Genomic DNA, 16,258 nt, shown 5'->3' on the forward strand with positions numbered 1-16,258 from the left:
TACCAGAATAAAAAAGTAAATAAACATGTGCGTTTTTTACTCTAGAAGGAACACTTAACATAGTGAAAGGTTCTACCGGTACTTACTAATGCTTCCTCCATGTAAATATTACTAGCTATGAATGCCAAAAATACAATAATTACAATGAAACATATCGGGAATTATAAATCAATCATTTCAATCCAGATCTTACGCAGTTATTCTTAGAGGTAGGCTCATTTATGGAACATCTGAGGTGTCTATATTACAATGCATTAATTATCGATATACACAGGTTAAGCTGTCATCTACTCTAATCAGAAAATATGAGACGCCAACTGTGTAAATAGATACCGACCAATCATTTCATCAAGGTACATGTAAACAAAATGAAAGACAAACGCAATAACTTCTCAATTATGCCGAAGTACATGTACATAGGACAAAGTAAACTGTATAACGTGTTAAAAAAACGCTTGGTTTCAACACTATATTATTATACAAACCTATAGAGAATTAAAAAAATTAAGCTCGTGTTTTACAAACACGTGATATTGTGACGTCACTGTATTCGGTATAACGTAAAACCATGCCTACATCAGCCTTTACATGACGCGCATATTGATAACGAATGAAACTATATCAACTTTAGATGTCTTACAGGAAAGTACAAATCTTCTCTGCTTTTCTTGACTACCAAACTAAATTAACCTCGAAAAAAACAAAATCTGTTTGTTATCCTTAACTATTCCTATGCGCTGGAGTCGCCAATTATTACAAGAGACTAGAGACGGACCAGGAATTGTAAACAAATGCCTTGCAGCACTACCATCAGGGCTGTATATAGCGCTGACAGGTGACGTGAAGTCCTACCGGATGCATTACATGGATCTGGATTGCCGGTCGGACGTGAGGAGGTTAACATTCCTGATTCAAGTTCATAAAGGAGTGCCCCCAATGTCCATGCTGAAGTGTAAGAAGCAGGCTAGATTACAGAACCAGCAACTAGCAAAGTAGGCCCATATTTGCTGATGCGCAACGTGTTAAAAAACAAGGAGTAACGGATTTAACATTCAATGATCAAAAACTGCAGACAGTTGCTTGAGCTGGTACAAAGCATAAGGCTCTCATTCTCATCCAAACCGAAGCCCCGTCGTGACATTTGAACGATTTGTGAAAGAGAACATATTTTTCCAAACCAGATATCTCCTCTTGAAAAAAACATTTCCTATACAGGAATGGCCTGCTGCAACAATTCCGTTCTTTACCTCTTCATCTTGGTCCCTGACCTTTGCCGCCCCCCTCCCCCAGCCCTCTTTCTCTACGCGGAGGAAATGGCTTAGCGAGTGACTTTAACTTCGCAAACTAAGGAAAGAAAACACTCACCAATTCCTTTTCCGTCGACGTCATTGGTTGCTATCACCTGGGTGCTGTCGCTATGGAAACCGTACGATCTTTGCAGTAACATGGGGAGGTAAAGGCCCATCATGGCGTAGGCCGAAGCGTACTGTCGTCTGCTTTCCCCTATTTGCTCAATGGCTTCTGTCAGATTCTTCAAAAGTGCAAGATATCGAAATAAAACTAGACGCATGTGTTTTTTTCCCCACAAATCACGAAACGCAGAAATACAGTAATGTGATTACACAATCTTTTTGAAATAGGGCATAAAATAACTATAAGCAACAGGCCTTCTGAAACGATTTTTATCGTTCATCTTTACTTTCAAATTGAAACTTGTAGCAGGAATGGCAGGAAAAAAGTTGCAGAGGCTCCAAATTGGGCTTATGGGAGACAAGAATATATCAATATAAATTTGAACTTTTCTCCTTACTTTTTGTGTATACAACAGTGCCTTTTCCCGCAATATCCGCGGTGTGAGCGTCCGATCGTCTTCCAAGGCACCTAAAGCCGCTGGTGCATAAACGTAAGCGGAGACAGCCGTAAATAACATGTGTTCAGGCAAAACCGGCTGATAGATGTCGCCAATGGCGCATGGTTTTGGATAACAAAATTCTGTTGGTGTTTGGCGCTGGAACGTCTCCAAGATGGCCTCACAGGCAGTGCTGTTACCCGTACCAATGAACTGAAGAGAATCTGTGTCCGTTCTGTTAGGGGCTGGTTGATGTTTTACGTCGCCTTGAAAAGAAAGGTCAAGGTTCAAATTAAAGTTTAAAATGCATTAAAAGAGAATGTCCTTTAATCAGGGGATTAGACGTTTATAAGAAAAGACTCAAGAAGATAATCCATAAAGTCCAACAGGGATTGAATTATGCAAAAAAAAAGGCCATTCCTCATACCTGTAAGCATCAATTTTCAAATGGAGGGCTCTTTTTATGAAGAACAGGGACCTTGGTTGACCCAGCGTGAAAAATGGCTGAGAAAACACATCAAATTTTATTTCAGAGTGGATCCTTTTCGCACAAAAGGGCGAGATTTGACGTTATGAACAACGCAAACATCCAATCTGCTCACCCCAGGACATCCATCACATCACATCCATTGGGTCTCAACTATCGCAATCTCTCTCTCCGCACGCCCGTGTGTGCTTCACTGTTAACAGTAAGACTGTTTAGAGAAACAAAATGTCAATTTAAGCACTACTAAGGCTACATAATAAGATTCCCGTATTTAAGTCAGTAAAATAGACATCTTTACCGGCCTTTCTGCCACTTTTTTCAGTATAAAACTCCTTGCACACAGAAACCACTAACCTGTCAGCATACAGGGGTCCTCCAGTTCTGTAGAGCCCGGAGATTCAGCGGCCAGGAATGCCTTCACCCTGATATCCATGTAGTTGGCCCCGAAGTACAAGTAACTGTGGGCGTACAGTGGATACTTCTCGCCCGCCATGGACACGTAGAATTTGTTGGCCAGGATGGGCGTGGTCGGGATGAAGGCAATCTGTGTGGAGGCCCCACCCATCTCTAGAATACCGTGGGTGTCACTGTATGGTCTGTAGGAGGGAAAAAAGTGACTTTATTTATTTATTTATTTATTTATTTATTTATTTATTTATTTATTTATTTATTGTTTGTTTGTTTGTTTGTTTGCACAGTACTTTAATAATACGAGATATTCATATAATACTACCTACATGTACCCAATTTTCACGAATCCTCATCAACCATCACTTCTTACCTTCCTTTGCCGAAGTATTCCCTGAGATAGTTGACGGTGATCCACGTGTAGACGCCCTCCTCCTCCCCCGAGAGGACACGTGCCTGGTCTCGATGCTGGAAGAGGAACGGGCAGGCCGTCTTGTTGGAAAATATGCCGCGGACTTCAGTGAAGAGCTGACTTGACTGTGCCGCATCAACAAGCCTAAGACCTGGAATGAGAAGTAGATTGAAATAAGGAAATAAAACTTTGTAGAATTATCACATTCAAATCCTTTACATGTTTAAGGGAGAAGTAAAGATGACCACACGCACACACACACACAGAGGGAGAGAGAGAGAGGGAGGGGGAAGGGGCTGATAATTATACTCTGTATTTCATAAAAAGTTGGTGCTTGCAGCTGTTATGCATCCACCTTGCTAATGATCGTCACTTGTTTAATATCTCAAGTGCAAATTGATGATGCACATGTTTGTTTAGAGGGGACGAATTGATATTGAAAAATAGTTCGGATATTTTTTACATGATTGTCGATTGTCCACGACATGCCTCATTCAAAATATTCTCTTCTCTGAGAGAATATTTCGACACAAGCTTTCGCGCCTTAACCTGGTTTTGTACAACACTTTCATAATTATCGACATTTTTTGACAATAACACACATAAATCATTGATACAGTATAATAGGGGCTTACAAGCTTTGATAAACGAATTCCCCACTTTTATTATTAACGGCGCGGAAATAGCACAGGAAATCAGCACATGGTTTTTGCTACATGAAGACTATGTAGTATAACGTACATTGAGTGAAAATATGAACGCCCCATGTTAATTATTTATGTAACATGTAATAGGCTACAGGCAGTATTAACAGTACGGATAGTAATCTTACTGTTGCTTCGGACACTACGGACAGTAATTAATCTGTATCACGTTGAAGAACAAAATTCACTTTGCATGATTTAATTAATATATGACGTTGAGCGTTTATATTTTTACTCAGTGTAGATAAAAGATGATAATTTGGCGTAATACCAATTACACAACTTCAGGTTCATATTCACATTGAGCGGTATATTTTAGCGATAGTTTCTGTACCGAAATACACTCTGCGAGATTGCCATTTTCTAAAGTTTTAACAGCCTGTATGGCTATTACACGAAGATCCCGAGCTTTTCAGTGCCAATTAATGAACATAAAAGATACTAAAACAGTGAGAAGCGAGCTTGTGAAACGGAATAAAAACCCGTGCTGCAATTGTATTTCTCAGAAGAGCTCTTAAAGCGTACTGGTATATACCTACGCTCTGCATTGCTTCTTAGTATCTCACACGATGTGTGAAGGCAACGTGTTGAAGGTACTCATTAAATAGAACAGTGACACACCGGTGTAAAACAATATGTCCACACCAAGAAGATTGACGAGGAGGAAGAAATGAGATCTCTAATTTGCACACATGCGGGCAGCAATCAGCTGTCTTTTTTCTTGGCCTTGGGTCCCAGACATATTGGTTCAAGGACTAACTACTCTTCTCTGTCACTGGTGAAGTTAACTCAGGGGGCAGTACTGGGGGGGGGGGAATACTGGGGGGGGGGGCACAACAATTTGCCCTAAGAATATACAACAATAGACGACGCCATTTTTACTTTAATATGTACGACACTATAGTATGGAACAGTACGTTAATTAGTTGTTTTTCCTTTCGCTCGTTATACCGGTACGCGCGTACATTTTGGGGGTGGGGTGGGGAGAAGGGAGTATTTCAGACGCCAAGGGTTCACACATGCCTCTGTGCCGTTCCCTCCATCCACCACTGCGTGCCACTTGACCATCTTGCCCCCAGGTTTTTGTTCCACCTCAGAACACGTATATACACATACCGAGTTGGGCATCTGGGCAGCATGGCCGTGTTTGAAAATAGACTTCAAACTGGCCACCAGCGCATATGATCAAAGGCGGCAGCGAGAGTGCGTGGAAGCTTTTAACAACTTTCCTGAACGCAGAAAGCAGAAACACTATACCACCCCCATCCTCTTGCCCTCTGATATTATAGGGACTTCCAAAATAGTTTATAAACTGAATGCAATAATTTTGCAACAGACCACTGGTGCACCCTGTGGTCGGAGAATATCATCCCATCACCATCGCTATTTTTCTGATTTTAATAATAATAATAATTTATTGAGCATTAAAATGTGTACAGTTACATTTTACAAGCTCTCTTAACTAAAGTTTTAAATAAATTGTGCACATAAGCTTAAATAAGTATAACTACTTTAGATCATTCAATTACCAAAATACATGTAAGCTAACTACTTCATACATATTGCTCACAATATAGCTTATTCATACATATAGGTTATTAATAATTAGACCCTACCTTAATTAAATGAGCTTTCTATTCGCTTGATAAACCAAGATATGCCAGATATGTTGTTTACTGATTTAACGATAGAACTATGCAAATACCTTACACGTGCGGAACGAAAACAAGTCAATCACTTTTATTAATGACTGTATGCATCAGATGAGAGAAACGGCTGGAGATAAATTGAAGATGACAAGAGAGAGAGAGAGAGAGAGAGAGAGAGAGATGGGGGGTGGGGCAGAGAGAGAAAGAGAAAGACCATGGTGTATTGAATTCTAAGGTTAGTGGAGAGAGAGAGAGAGAGAGAGAGAGAGAGAGAGAGAGAAAGAGAGAGAGTTAATCAATAAGGGAAAGGTCACTGACTTAATCCATTGAGCATCTACCATTTGGCATTCAAAATAAAGTACACAACGCTTAAGAAATCAATTGACACTTACCAGCTGCGTTGGCAAGTGCTTGCAGTCGGTTAACTGTATTAAAGCGGTATAGTATATCTATGCAGCTTTAACTTGACAATGTTTAAAAAAGGCAAATTCTGCGTTGACGATGTGTATTGACTGACAGTTATTCAAAATTGTTTCGAGGTAAAGCACTAAGTATATAAGCAGCAAACCGTAACGAGGCGTAATTAACCGTCCTTACCGGCTGTAGACATCAGGTATATCGGCGTTGTGGGCCATTGGGCCCGGGGGACCAGTTCTTGCGCCCTGAGAAGCAGCGGCCTCAGGTATTCTGCCACCTCCGTCAACCTGGTGGCGAACTCGGCAAGACCCGGCTTCACTCGAAGATTTCCTATCTCCACCACTCGGGGCAAGGAGTCCTCGTACTGAACGCTGTAGACTCGCACTCGGCTTCCAGAGCTGCCGGCGTCTATCACGATGCCATGGGTTAATCCAGGGGTGGAGGAGGAGGTGGAGGGCGCCGGGGAGGTCCGTTGAAGAAGACAGGTAATCAGGCACAACGCGGATAGGACTTGTAACCCGTCCATTGGGAGCTAAGAGTGGAGGCTCTGGCTAGGTCGATGGGAACAGTACCCAGGCCGTTGGCAGTCACCTCTCTGGCTAGAATCAGAAGCAGAATCAGAACATGCTACAAAGTTCATCACACATAACGGCAGGCGTGCTATGAGAGTGAAGACTGATGTAGCCAAAGTTTAATTGTAACCTCAACATTGCTCACATACATGTATTACAACTTGGGTAAAGTCCTTAAAGCCCTTCGCGTTCTTTCTGTGTAAATCTGCGTCGCTCGATGGACGGCGACTCTGACGAGAATTTATGGCTTTACCTACATATCAGACACGGTGTATCTGAAAATCAAAGCAGTTATAGGCATCTCATCTCTGAATCTTATTACTCGATGCTTTGTTTTTATGTATCATTCTGCTACATTCTTGACATATCAGCTGAACCTCGGTAGCACGGGAGCGTAACCAAACATCTGTCGCTAGCCCAACCCTGGCGAATGTTAAGGCTCAATATAAACAATGAAATGCGGAGTTCGTAGAAAGGAAGTCTTACTGTGGAAAAGATAGGATAAGGAAATGTTATGGTAATCTTACACTGGCTCTGGTTTGTTTTGCTGAACCGGCGATACACGACATAAGTGGGCATAGTCAGTGATATTTTTGCGTACCGAGGCCAGTTTACACAGGCCTCAATGAAATCGGTTCTTGCCGAAACTCATGAGAAGGAATTTAGAGACCGTCGGCCTAAAACGCTCGTTTTTTCTGTGATGTTTTTTCCACTCTCCCCCATGTTACAATACAATATTCTTAATCAGCAGGTTGAACCAACAGTTTTAACAGTTAAAGGTAATTTTAAACACCGAGCACGTAAGTTCACGAATATCGTGTCTGTTAAGGCGTCGTTTTATTGTGGCATGGGTCTGCATCTGCCTAAATTGCAAAAAAAAAAAAAGGACCAATAAGCAGAGAGTGCCCTAAATAAAATGTAGCAGGGAAAACCTTCAATGGTCAACTACTGGCAAAAAAAAAAAAAAAAAAAAAAAAAAACAGTTCGGTTTGCCCTAATAACTTACTAAGACTACGACCCCATTCCCATAGATTTTAGATCGATCTATCCCTGTGGAGAGTCTCACTAGATTACTGTCAGCTTAGCCGGCTTAAGCGTCTGTCCCGCCTACTAAAAGCTGTAAGGGGTAATTAACTATTGTGCGCGCACGGCTGACTGCAATTTAGCGTGAACCCCCAGGGAGTTAGGTCGATCTAAATCTTAATCTCTGGATCGATCTAAATCTATGGGAATGCACTCTTAATCTTACCTAGAGAAACCCTAACTAAAAACTCCAATTCTCACTAGCCATTCTAGCTAATTTTTACTCTTATTCATTTACGGCTTAGTGCACTACAAAGATACAATGAGCGTGTAGGATTACTTTTTTATTACTTTTGATTTTGTTCCAATTTGAAGGGGAATTTAATTTGTATAGAAGATAAACAATATATACTGGTTCAAGTTATAGAATTATGCAAATCACTGACGGGACTCAAGATAAAATTTTTTTGTTTTCGGTGTTTTCTTCTCGACTATTTTCCACTCACTGGCCCTTTCCGTACATATCCTAGCCTTATGTTTGTAATATGGTGTTATATAACAGCACAATGTACTGTCTGACCTACATATTTGGTTAATAAAACGTCTGGAATATATCGGAAGCTAGAAATTCATTCATTTTTCTCTTTTCACAAAACCATCCTTATACTGCAATATGGCTATACATTCAATTTTAATATTGGGAAGCGGACAAAACCAGCATTGGACAAGTTTTGCATGAAAGATTGCAGTTTTACCTTCGTTATTAGACATCTGAGCAAAATGTAAGCGAGGTAATTAACACTTATATTTCTGTCGTTGAAATGTACAGGATACAATTTAAATTCTGTCAAGCAAATTTGAAGGGTGGTAATTACGGAGCTTTGTTAGTATCATATTAACTTTTTTTTATTTTCATTTAAGTTTTATTTTATGGAATTTTCACCGCGGTGAAAATTATTTTCACCGCGGTGAAAATAATTTACACCGCGGTGGAAAATAATTTTCACCGCGGTGGAAAATAATTTTCACCGCGGTGGAAAATAATTTTCACCGCGGTGGAAAATAATTTTCACCGCGGTGGAAAATAATTTTCACCGCGGTGGTAATTCCTGGCCATCTCGGCCCGGGTGATGCATACATGTAGTATATGCGAATCCAAAATTTACCAGATGTCTGGGAAGGAAGTTGATTAAGACAAGCACATGCACATGCACGCGGTTTAACCGGTCTATGTGCCAATCATCCCAGGAATGTGGAGGAAGCGGGCAGTATTCGAATAGATTAAAAACCACCGAAATGCTGCAATGTTGTACGTCGTTTTTCCCTTTATAATAACTTGCGTATTATTGGGGATATTGGTAGAAAGAAACCTCTCCGAAGAAACCGAGATTACATCTATTAAGATAAGATCTATGGGCAAACACATCACACGAATATTTAAAAATACATTGTCCAAAAATAACATTAAAGGGATAATAACTCTTCGTATGAGATCTATATTTCACAATAAAAACCTTGTGAATAACTCATAGAAATATAATTTATTCTGTTTTACCACAAAAACAGCAGTTATAGCTTTTATTCTGATATCTGAACTTGTCTTTAGACCACGTGACCTCCATTGATGGCTATACTCTGTTAAAATCTCTTAAGAGATTTTAACAAAAAACCAAACTTTTTAGAAAAAAACCAGGGACTAACTTTGAATGTAAAAATGGATTCATTAACCATTGGTAAGTATGGGAAAATTGTTGTTTACTCCAGGAAAATTCATTTTTTGGCCGAAACAAAGAGTTATTATTGCTTTAAGTATTTAGTAATTACAATGGGATTCCCTTTGCATAAAACTGCAAGCGGGACTTTAATTATATAGGTGGTAAATATAGATGGGAAACCTAAGTTAACGGCAGTGGCCCCACGAACAGATCCTCCAACCTTGTGTGTATGTAACAATAGTATGCACCGTGACGGCATCTGGCAAATGTAAGGTTCTCATTAACTATTCATCACCCGGGCCGAGATGGCCAGGAATTACCACCGCGGTGAAAATTCCATAAAATAAAACTTAAATGAAAATAAAAAAAAGTTAATATGATACTAACAAAGCTCCGTAGGTAATGGCTTAATTAGTTATCTTCCATCTAAAGGATGAGCTCGTAGAATATATGGTGTTATACGCCTCTCACACGCATCCCCACGCGTCTGGTCGAATGGAGCCGAGATTTAATTACTGTACCCCTGGGGAGGCGTGTGAGAGGCGGAGAGACCGTTTCAGGATTAAACGGTCTTCTTTTCATGTAGGGTCCGCCATATTTGATCCTTGGATCAGTTGATACTCGGATCTTCTATTCTGAATGGCACCATTATTAAGATTACTTCAATTTATAGAATCGACTTACTCTTCTCTATTGCATTTTTCCATGTCTGACAACGGAACACGAAAACTTATAATACCGTCTCTCACAACGGAACACAAAACTTATCTCACTACGAAACATCGAAACTTACCGTGTCTCAATACAGAATATGAAAACTTATGCCGTGTCTCAATATGAAACACGAAACTTACCGTATCTCACTACAGGAACCCAACACGCACCGTATATTGTTAGCTTACTGACTCCTGGCTTACTTACTGACATAGCCCACAGTGTGGACGCAGGTCACTTCATTGTCTCAGTACCAGGTGCACGCTGGCCGACACGAGCCCCTGTTACATGACAGTGCCATGTCAGGCGATTCAGTAAACAAGCACAATTGAAGTGCGCAAATCCATTTGTTCTCCATGTTATGTAATAGGGCCCCGAGAAGAACCACCTTTCACATCTACTCTCTGACGACAGGGTGCGCTAGCTAGTAGTCTGTTACAAAATACATGTAGTTGTATGGGATTTGTTGGTCATTTTAGAGGCTCCTGAGATCAGAGGGTTTATGTCTTTCGTTTCAACCACAATGTCAGAGTCAGTCGAACTTAAAAGTGAACTGCGATGGCAGAATACTGTGTCTGTTTTCTCCTAGGCCTAAGCTAACCCTTGTCTACATTGCGATACGGTTATATAATCGAAATAAAGATTTAAAAAATCGAGTTATTTAAACTTGACGATTGTCAAGCGAATCGACATCCAGCTACTTCATAAAGGGCGGGTGGATGTTGTACTGATCAGGGAGAATCATAATTTACTGGTCATTTTCTATAATAGAAATAAGGGTCAGGTAAAAAAGTTTTATATTTTAGATCTGTACAGTCTACCAGTACCCTAAGTTATGTATTTTTAGCTGACTGTTTATATCTTGCTTGCATTGATCACAATCTCTACATAGAACATGGACGGTATATATACTGCAAGCCGAAAATCCATTTTAAATTAAATATCATCTTTTATTAGGTAGCACAGCGTCTGATATCAGGGCACCAACATAATACTATACAAAATCACACTGTGCTCTTGAACATTTTTGTAACGGACTACTACTACTACTAGCGCACCCTGTCGTCAGAGAGTAGCACAGTATGGTCCTCTGCGTTCTGCATTCACGGGTAAACTACGGTACCGGTCTGAGAATTTCTAGCCCTTTACGACTGAGTGAGTCTTGACATCTTTTATGAGGGCCCATTCCCAGACCCTATCGTACTAACTGTGGACCGATCTATCCCCAAGGGGAGTCTCGCTAAAGTTCAATCAACTTAAGCGGCTTAGATGTCTGTCACGCCTACTGAAGCTGCTAGTGGGTAATTAATTACCGTTTAGCAGCTTCAGTAGGCGTGTCAGACATCTAAGCCGCTTAAGCTGAAAGCAATTTAGCGAGAAACCCCTTTGAGATGGGTCGTTTTGTTAGATCTATCTAGGAATGGGAACCCAGGCTTTGGTTTCCTTACGGTCACTCGAGATCAGGACACAGACACATGTATCCCAAGGGTACGTATAGCATTGCCCTGTACTTATTATTGTATGCTCTGCCCACGAGTCCGGTGTCATGTACCAGAAATTCCCCCATGATAGAGTGTCCGCTTCCCATTCATTTGTACAGGTAAGCCTCGCCCTAGATTTTGACCCGCTTAGGTCAGGCTAACCCTAACCATTATAATTCAATAGAGGTCGAACTTACTTTTGCACGGACCTTCAGTTTCGTTACGCTGGTATATAGGGCCTACATTAGCATGCCATTGAACGATTGCAATCGATGAGGGTAGCAGTGCATTATATTTGTCATACATACATACATACACACAAGAGAAATCGTGCATTTTTCCCATCCAAAATCCCTAATTTTGAACTGAATACACCGATATCGCCATGCACAGGATGATAAATGCAATCAGCTGTCTGTAGCTGGTACGCCTCCTCGTTAACTTGAAGTTCTTGGGTGAAGTCAGGAAAACTTTGTGTTCCATGACGTGTTCATGTTGCTGTGCAAAGGGGGGGGGGGGGGCAGACGATTAAGCTGATTAAATTGACTGCTCCTAAGCAAGAATCCCCGCTGAGATAGACCAATCCTGCTACATGCAGTGTGATAACTTCTATTCTGAACACAGCCTAAAACCTTTAGGAAGTGAAGCTGAAATAAACCTGTCAACATTTCGTGAAAATGAAGTATGAATCTAACTTTAATATCAGTTAAATGTCTTGTTATCATTGAAGCGGACCATAAAATAACATTTCTTGTGGCAGCTTCGAAAATTACGCGGGTGTTTAGCGTCCATGATGCAGCCGTTATGCAAAACTTTTACCTTGATTTATAAATATTTGATTGTGACTCACTGAATATTTCAACAAATTCCGCGTTTATCGCCAAATGTCGTGATTAGTACAGCATTAAATTTATTATCTCAGTACATCTCATATCTCAGTTCAGTACATCAGTGTCAATGTGACTGTACTGATGTTGATGTAATAGCCTGCCGTTAGCTCACACACGTTCGTGCTACAAAAAAGTGGCACTTTAGTAAAGGTAGGGGTGTCTTCTGAGAGGTCCTTCTAGGTTACCACTTAATAAGCCCCCTCATGCCTCGGAAAACAGTTGAGTTCGCCTTTTAATCGTAAAAAAATGCAATCATCAATAACCAATTATATCCCCTGTGCTAAGGTGTAATTAGCAAGAAACAATTTTCATGAATCTGTTTGAGTTGTTTTTGTATTTACTCAGGTATATTGATTTACTGTTTGAACGAGAGACAGTAAGGTAATGACGCAGCCATTTCCATCTTGTCATTTGAGTTATTAATGGAGAACGACATTTTCATAGCCCTAAAATGAATAAAATGATAGTTTCTGATATTTAGTAATTTGCAGCCATTTTCTGCGGATTTTGACTTCAGGGGTTAATGAAAGAGGAGGGGGATATCAACCTATTATTAGTGTTACTGCTGCTTACGCGCTCTTCTCTAATGAGCAGTACGCTACAGGGTCGCGATGTACACCTACGCCCGAAACGAAGAAGATCGGTACTGCGAAACGCGTTATTGGGTTGCCTAGGCAACCTGGGCTGAACAGGCACTTACATATGGCACAACTAGAAACTTGGTGTTGGTTAAGAAATTTATAAATGTGGAACTGTTAATTTTCCGACTTGTGAATTTGCAAATCCGTGTCGTGCTTTATCAATGATCTGGTAATTATTGCTGACTTAGTGACCAATGCACTTGCACAACCAATTCTGACGTTAATGGAAAATACCAGTAAATCGTTTTATAAATCACGAATACAAAATCAGTTACTTTATTTAAAAAAAAAACGCATATAGTACCAAATGTCCATCAATAATTTGTGCCCAAAATCATGGAAGTCAAAACATACACCCACCATGAAACTACTGACCTCCTCTCATATGATGGTGTGGTAAAGGAGAGAGTGAGAGAAAGTAGAAAACAGACTCTTCAAAGACCCCCCTGCCTGATAAGATGTATATAATGACTTGGTCACCTGGTGTGGTTAGTGAATTTTGCCAACATGTTACCACTGCCCCTTGGTGTTTCCTTAAAGTCTAAATTCTAGAAATTTTCCTTTTTTCAAGAGTATAGAATATCTGTTAGCATCTATAGCCAGCAGGTGGCAGTATTCCCTTCTCAGGGTAAAGCCGCTGCTCCACCGTGTTGGCGCCATTTTCAAAGTTTCGTCTCGATTTCTAGCAGTCTTGTTCTGACAAAACCGTGTCACTTTTCCATTAACTGTTTTAAAATTGCGGACTTCGTTAAAAAAGTCGTCATCCTGGCTTTCAATCAATTTTTCAGTCTTGAGCTTGAAGTAGTCATATAAGATATAGTCGGCATAACTGAGTTCTCTGTGTTTCTGGACCACTACCGGATTAGCAGTGTGGGACGACTTATAGTACTCTGAAAACGAAGATCCGGGTTTTTGTTGGGTGTAAAGCATATCATGTGTTGCCCAACACAACATTCGCCTCAGCAGTATCAGGCTTTCCTCAAAATATTCTAGAATGACGACAAAGTCGAATTCTCGATCCAGAAGGCGCACATATTGCAGCGCCGCCTTCTCGGCTTCTTGGCTACTGTTGCTAGGCGGTGGTTTGTAACCAAGGTAACGTACCATCCGGTTCCAAAATTTGCTAGATGCGGGCGAGGAATACAGAGTTGAGTTTGCAAAAAAATTCCTAATTTGATCTTCACCTTCGATGCCAAAATCGGATCCCTTATGACGGAAGTTAAAAAAGGACTTGAAAGCGCCAAGTGGTTCTCTGATAATTGTTATATATAAAGCATTTTTTGGTATGAGATGCTTATGCTGTTTGATGACATCATATGTCACGTGGCTGGCAAATATATCACGTTTTTCAGCGCTGCTGTTAAGGCTGTTCAAAAGGGAATTCAAATTGAATTCATTGTTCAAAGGAAGCGCCACATCCAGGCTGTATCGAAAGCCGTACCTCAAGAAGATGCTAGAAAGAGTGGAGCTGCCACATTTGGGAACTTTGACGAAAAGGACGTGTTTCTTTGGCCTGCACATTTCCTCTGTGGACGATGTTTTCCAAATCTCCATTATGCCAGACTTTTTATACAATGTTCGTTTGGCGGCCAGAGCTCCATTATCCACCTTCTGAAATCTGTAATGTTAATGAAATCAGCTGTTTTTAGAAATCATGATGTACAATATCGTTGGTCAATATTTGAAATTTGTGTCATTTAGCCAATGCCGAAAAATGCCAAGTTAACGTTTCTGAACAAAAGAGGAAAAGTCCACCGAAATCTGTTTACTTGCAGTGTGTGTGTGTGTGTGTGTGTGTGTGTGTGTGTGTGTGTGTGTGAGAGAGAGAGAGAGAGAGAGAGAGAGAGAGAAAGAGAGAAACTTATTTAATTATCCAAATGTACACATTCTCAATGTTGCGATCAGAACGTAAAGGATTTAACCTAGATAAAAAGTTGACACAAAACCGTTATCGTTTTGTTTTTTTCACATTCAACTCACCTTTGCATGACAACCGGGAGTTCGCCTATCAGCACGTGCCACACAAATAGGACGTACACCGTCAACAAACAGAATAGAGCCCAAAACGTGGCACGACTAGAAGTCAAACCGACGCCTGTCAGCTTCATTTTCAACCACGTGCTAATTAACTGAATCTCGCTAAACAAATGCCCGCTTACCATCGCTTACCATGTCTCTCAGTAAATACGCATAATCTATTCAAAACATGTGGTATCAATTTTTGATGGCGGTATTGGCTTTGAAGTGCAACATCACCTTTTATTTGTATTTACTAAATGTATTTTTTATTTTACACCTACAGGTCAACAAAAACCGACCTTGAACATCTTTTTGGCTTACAACTTATGACCACATCCAGTATCAATCTTGTCTTTTTATAAAAATTTATTACAAAAAAAAAAAAAAAAAAAAAAAAAAAAAAAAAAAAAAAAAGACGGAGACCTAATGCAAAATCAAGTGAATCCACCGCCGCATCCCTTGGCAAAAATACGACTCCACCAAATGAATGCCATCTTTACTTCCCTTCATTCTATTGTTCATTGGATTTTCTTACCATTTTAGTGACATCTTGAGAGAGAGAGAGAGAGAAAGAGAGAGAGAGAGAGGTCGCCATTAGAATCCTACGCAACTGTTCTGTTTGAACAGATGTGGACTTTTCACTATTTCCAACATGGTCGTAATTCATGTGATTATCGACAATCCCAGAATTAGTTTCATTGTATTTTTGATAATTATATTTATTTGCTCTAGCACGATTTTACAGAGAGGCTATGACATAACAAACATATGTTACAGTTACAGAAACATGCTAATATATAATTTAAAAACATAATGCAGATACGTACTTTTGAAAGGTGTCCTAGATAGAATACCCATATACTGGCTCATGATTAGATATTGTATACATTTCATTTGCATAGGTGACTTGGTGGCAAACAGAGGATCGCTTTAACACGCTGTTACATATTTGGCGAGTGCCTCTATACTGTATTTGTGACAGACTTAACCTTTGTGACAGAAATGGTAGTCAGCTAGAAACCGTAATCTGTGTCCCATTACTTTGCACAGGTAACATTCATGTACTATAACCCCAACACTCCAACTAACCCTTACCTGTACTAGCCAAATGGAATCCTGGATATCCATCACTACGCTCTACCAGGGCGACAGATTGATTTTTCACAGATATTCACAGATATGTCTCTAGATAAATAGACAGTCATTTGGCTGTGTGGATTTTTTCCGTTTTTCCCTATATAATCTGCCACCCTGATAGAAGATAATCCATTCCTAGG

General features: G+C 40.2%; 2 protein-coding genes across 4 annotated transcripts; both read right to left on the bottom strand.

Annotated features, from left to right (window-relative positions):
* Positions 1-8: 8 nt before the first annotated feature.
* LOC106171875 (ectonucleoside triphosphate diphosphohydrolase 1) lies at positions 9-10,292 on the bottom strand. 3 transcript variants are annotated; one of them, XM_013552376.2, is made up of 7 exons: positions 10,158-10,292; positions 6,107-6,525; positions 3,118-3,307; positions 2,691-2,932; positions 1,811-2,115; positions 1,366-1,531; positions 9-945 (listed from the first exon to the last, which is right to left on the bottom strand). In XM_013552376.2, exons 2-7 carry the CDS (start codon positions 6,450-6,452, stop codon positions 764-766), a joined length of 1,431 nt encoding a protein of 476 aa, XP_013407830.2. In that variant the 5' UTR covers positions 6,453-6,525; positions 10,158-10,292; the 3' UTR covers positions 9-763. The 3 variants fall into 3 exon arrangements, with proteins under 3 accessions (XP_013407830.2, XP_086851424.1, XP_013407828.2); XM_086995298.1 differs by having other exon boundaries at positions 6,107-6,521; positions 10,091-10,279; XM_013552374.2 differs by having other exon boundaries at positions 10,091-10,279.
* A 2,863-nt stretch (positions 10,293-13,155) lies between these two features.
* On the bottom strand, positions 13,156-15,324 carry LOC106171867 (galactose-3-O-sulfotransferase 3). Its single transcript, XM_013552360.2, has 2 exons — positions 14,943-15,324; positions 13,156-14,580 (listed from the first exon to the last, which is right to left on the bottom strand). Exons 1-2 carry the CDS (start codon positions 15,122-15,124, stop codon positions 13,497-13,499), a joined length of 1,266 nt encoding a protein of 421 aa, XP_013407814.2. The 5' UTR covers positions 15,125-15,324; the 3' UTR covers positions 13,156-13,496.
* Positions 15,325-16,258: the final 934 nt, after the last annotated feature.

The sequence above is a fragment of the Lingula anatina genome, chromosome 9 (genome assembly GCF_051362555.1).
Source record: "Lingula anatina isolate TDL-2025a chromosome 9, LinAna3.0, whole genome shotgun sequence".
Taxonomy (NCBI): domain Eukaryota; kingdom Metazoa; phylum Brachiopoda; class Lingulata; order Lingulida; family Lingulidae; genus Lingula; species Lingula anatina.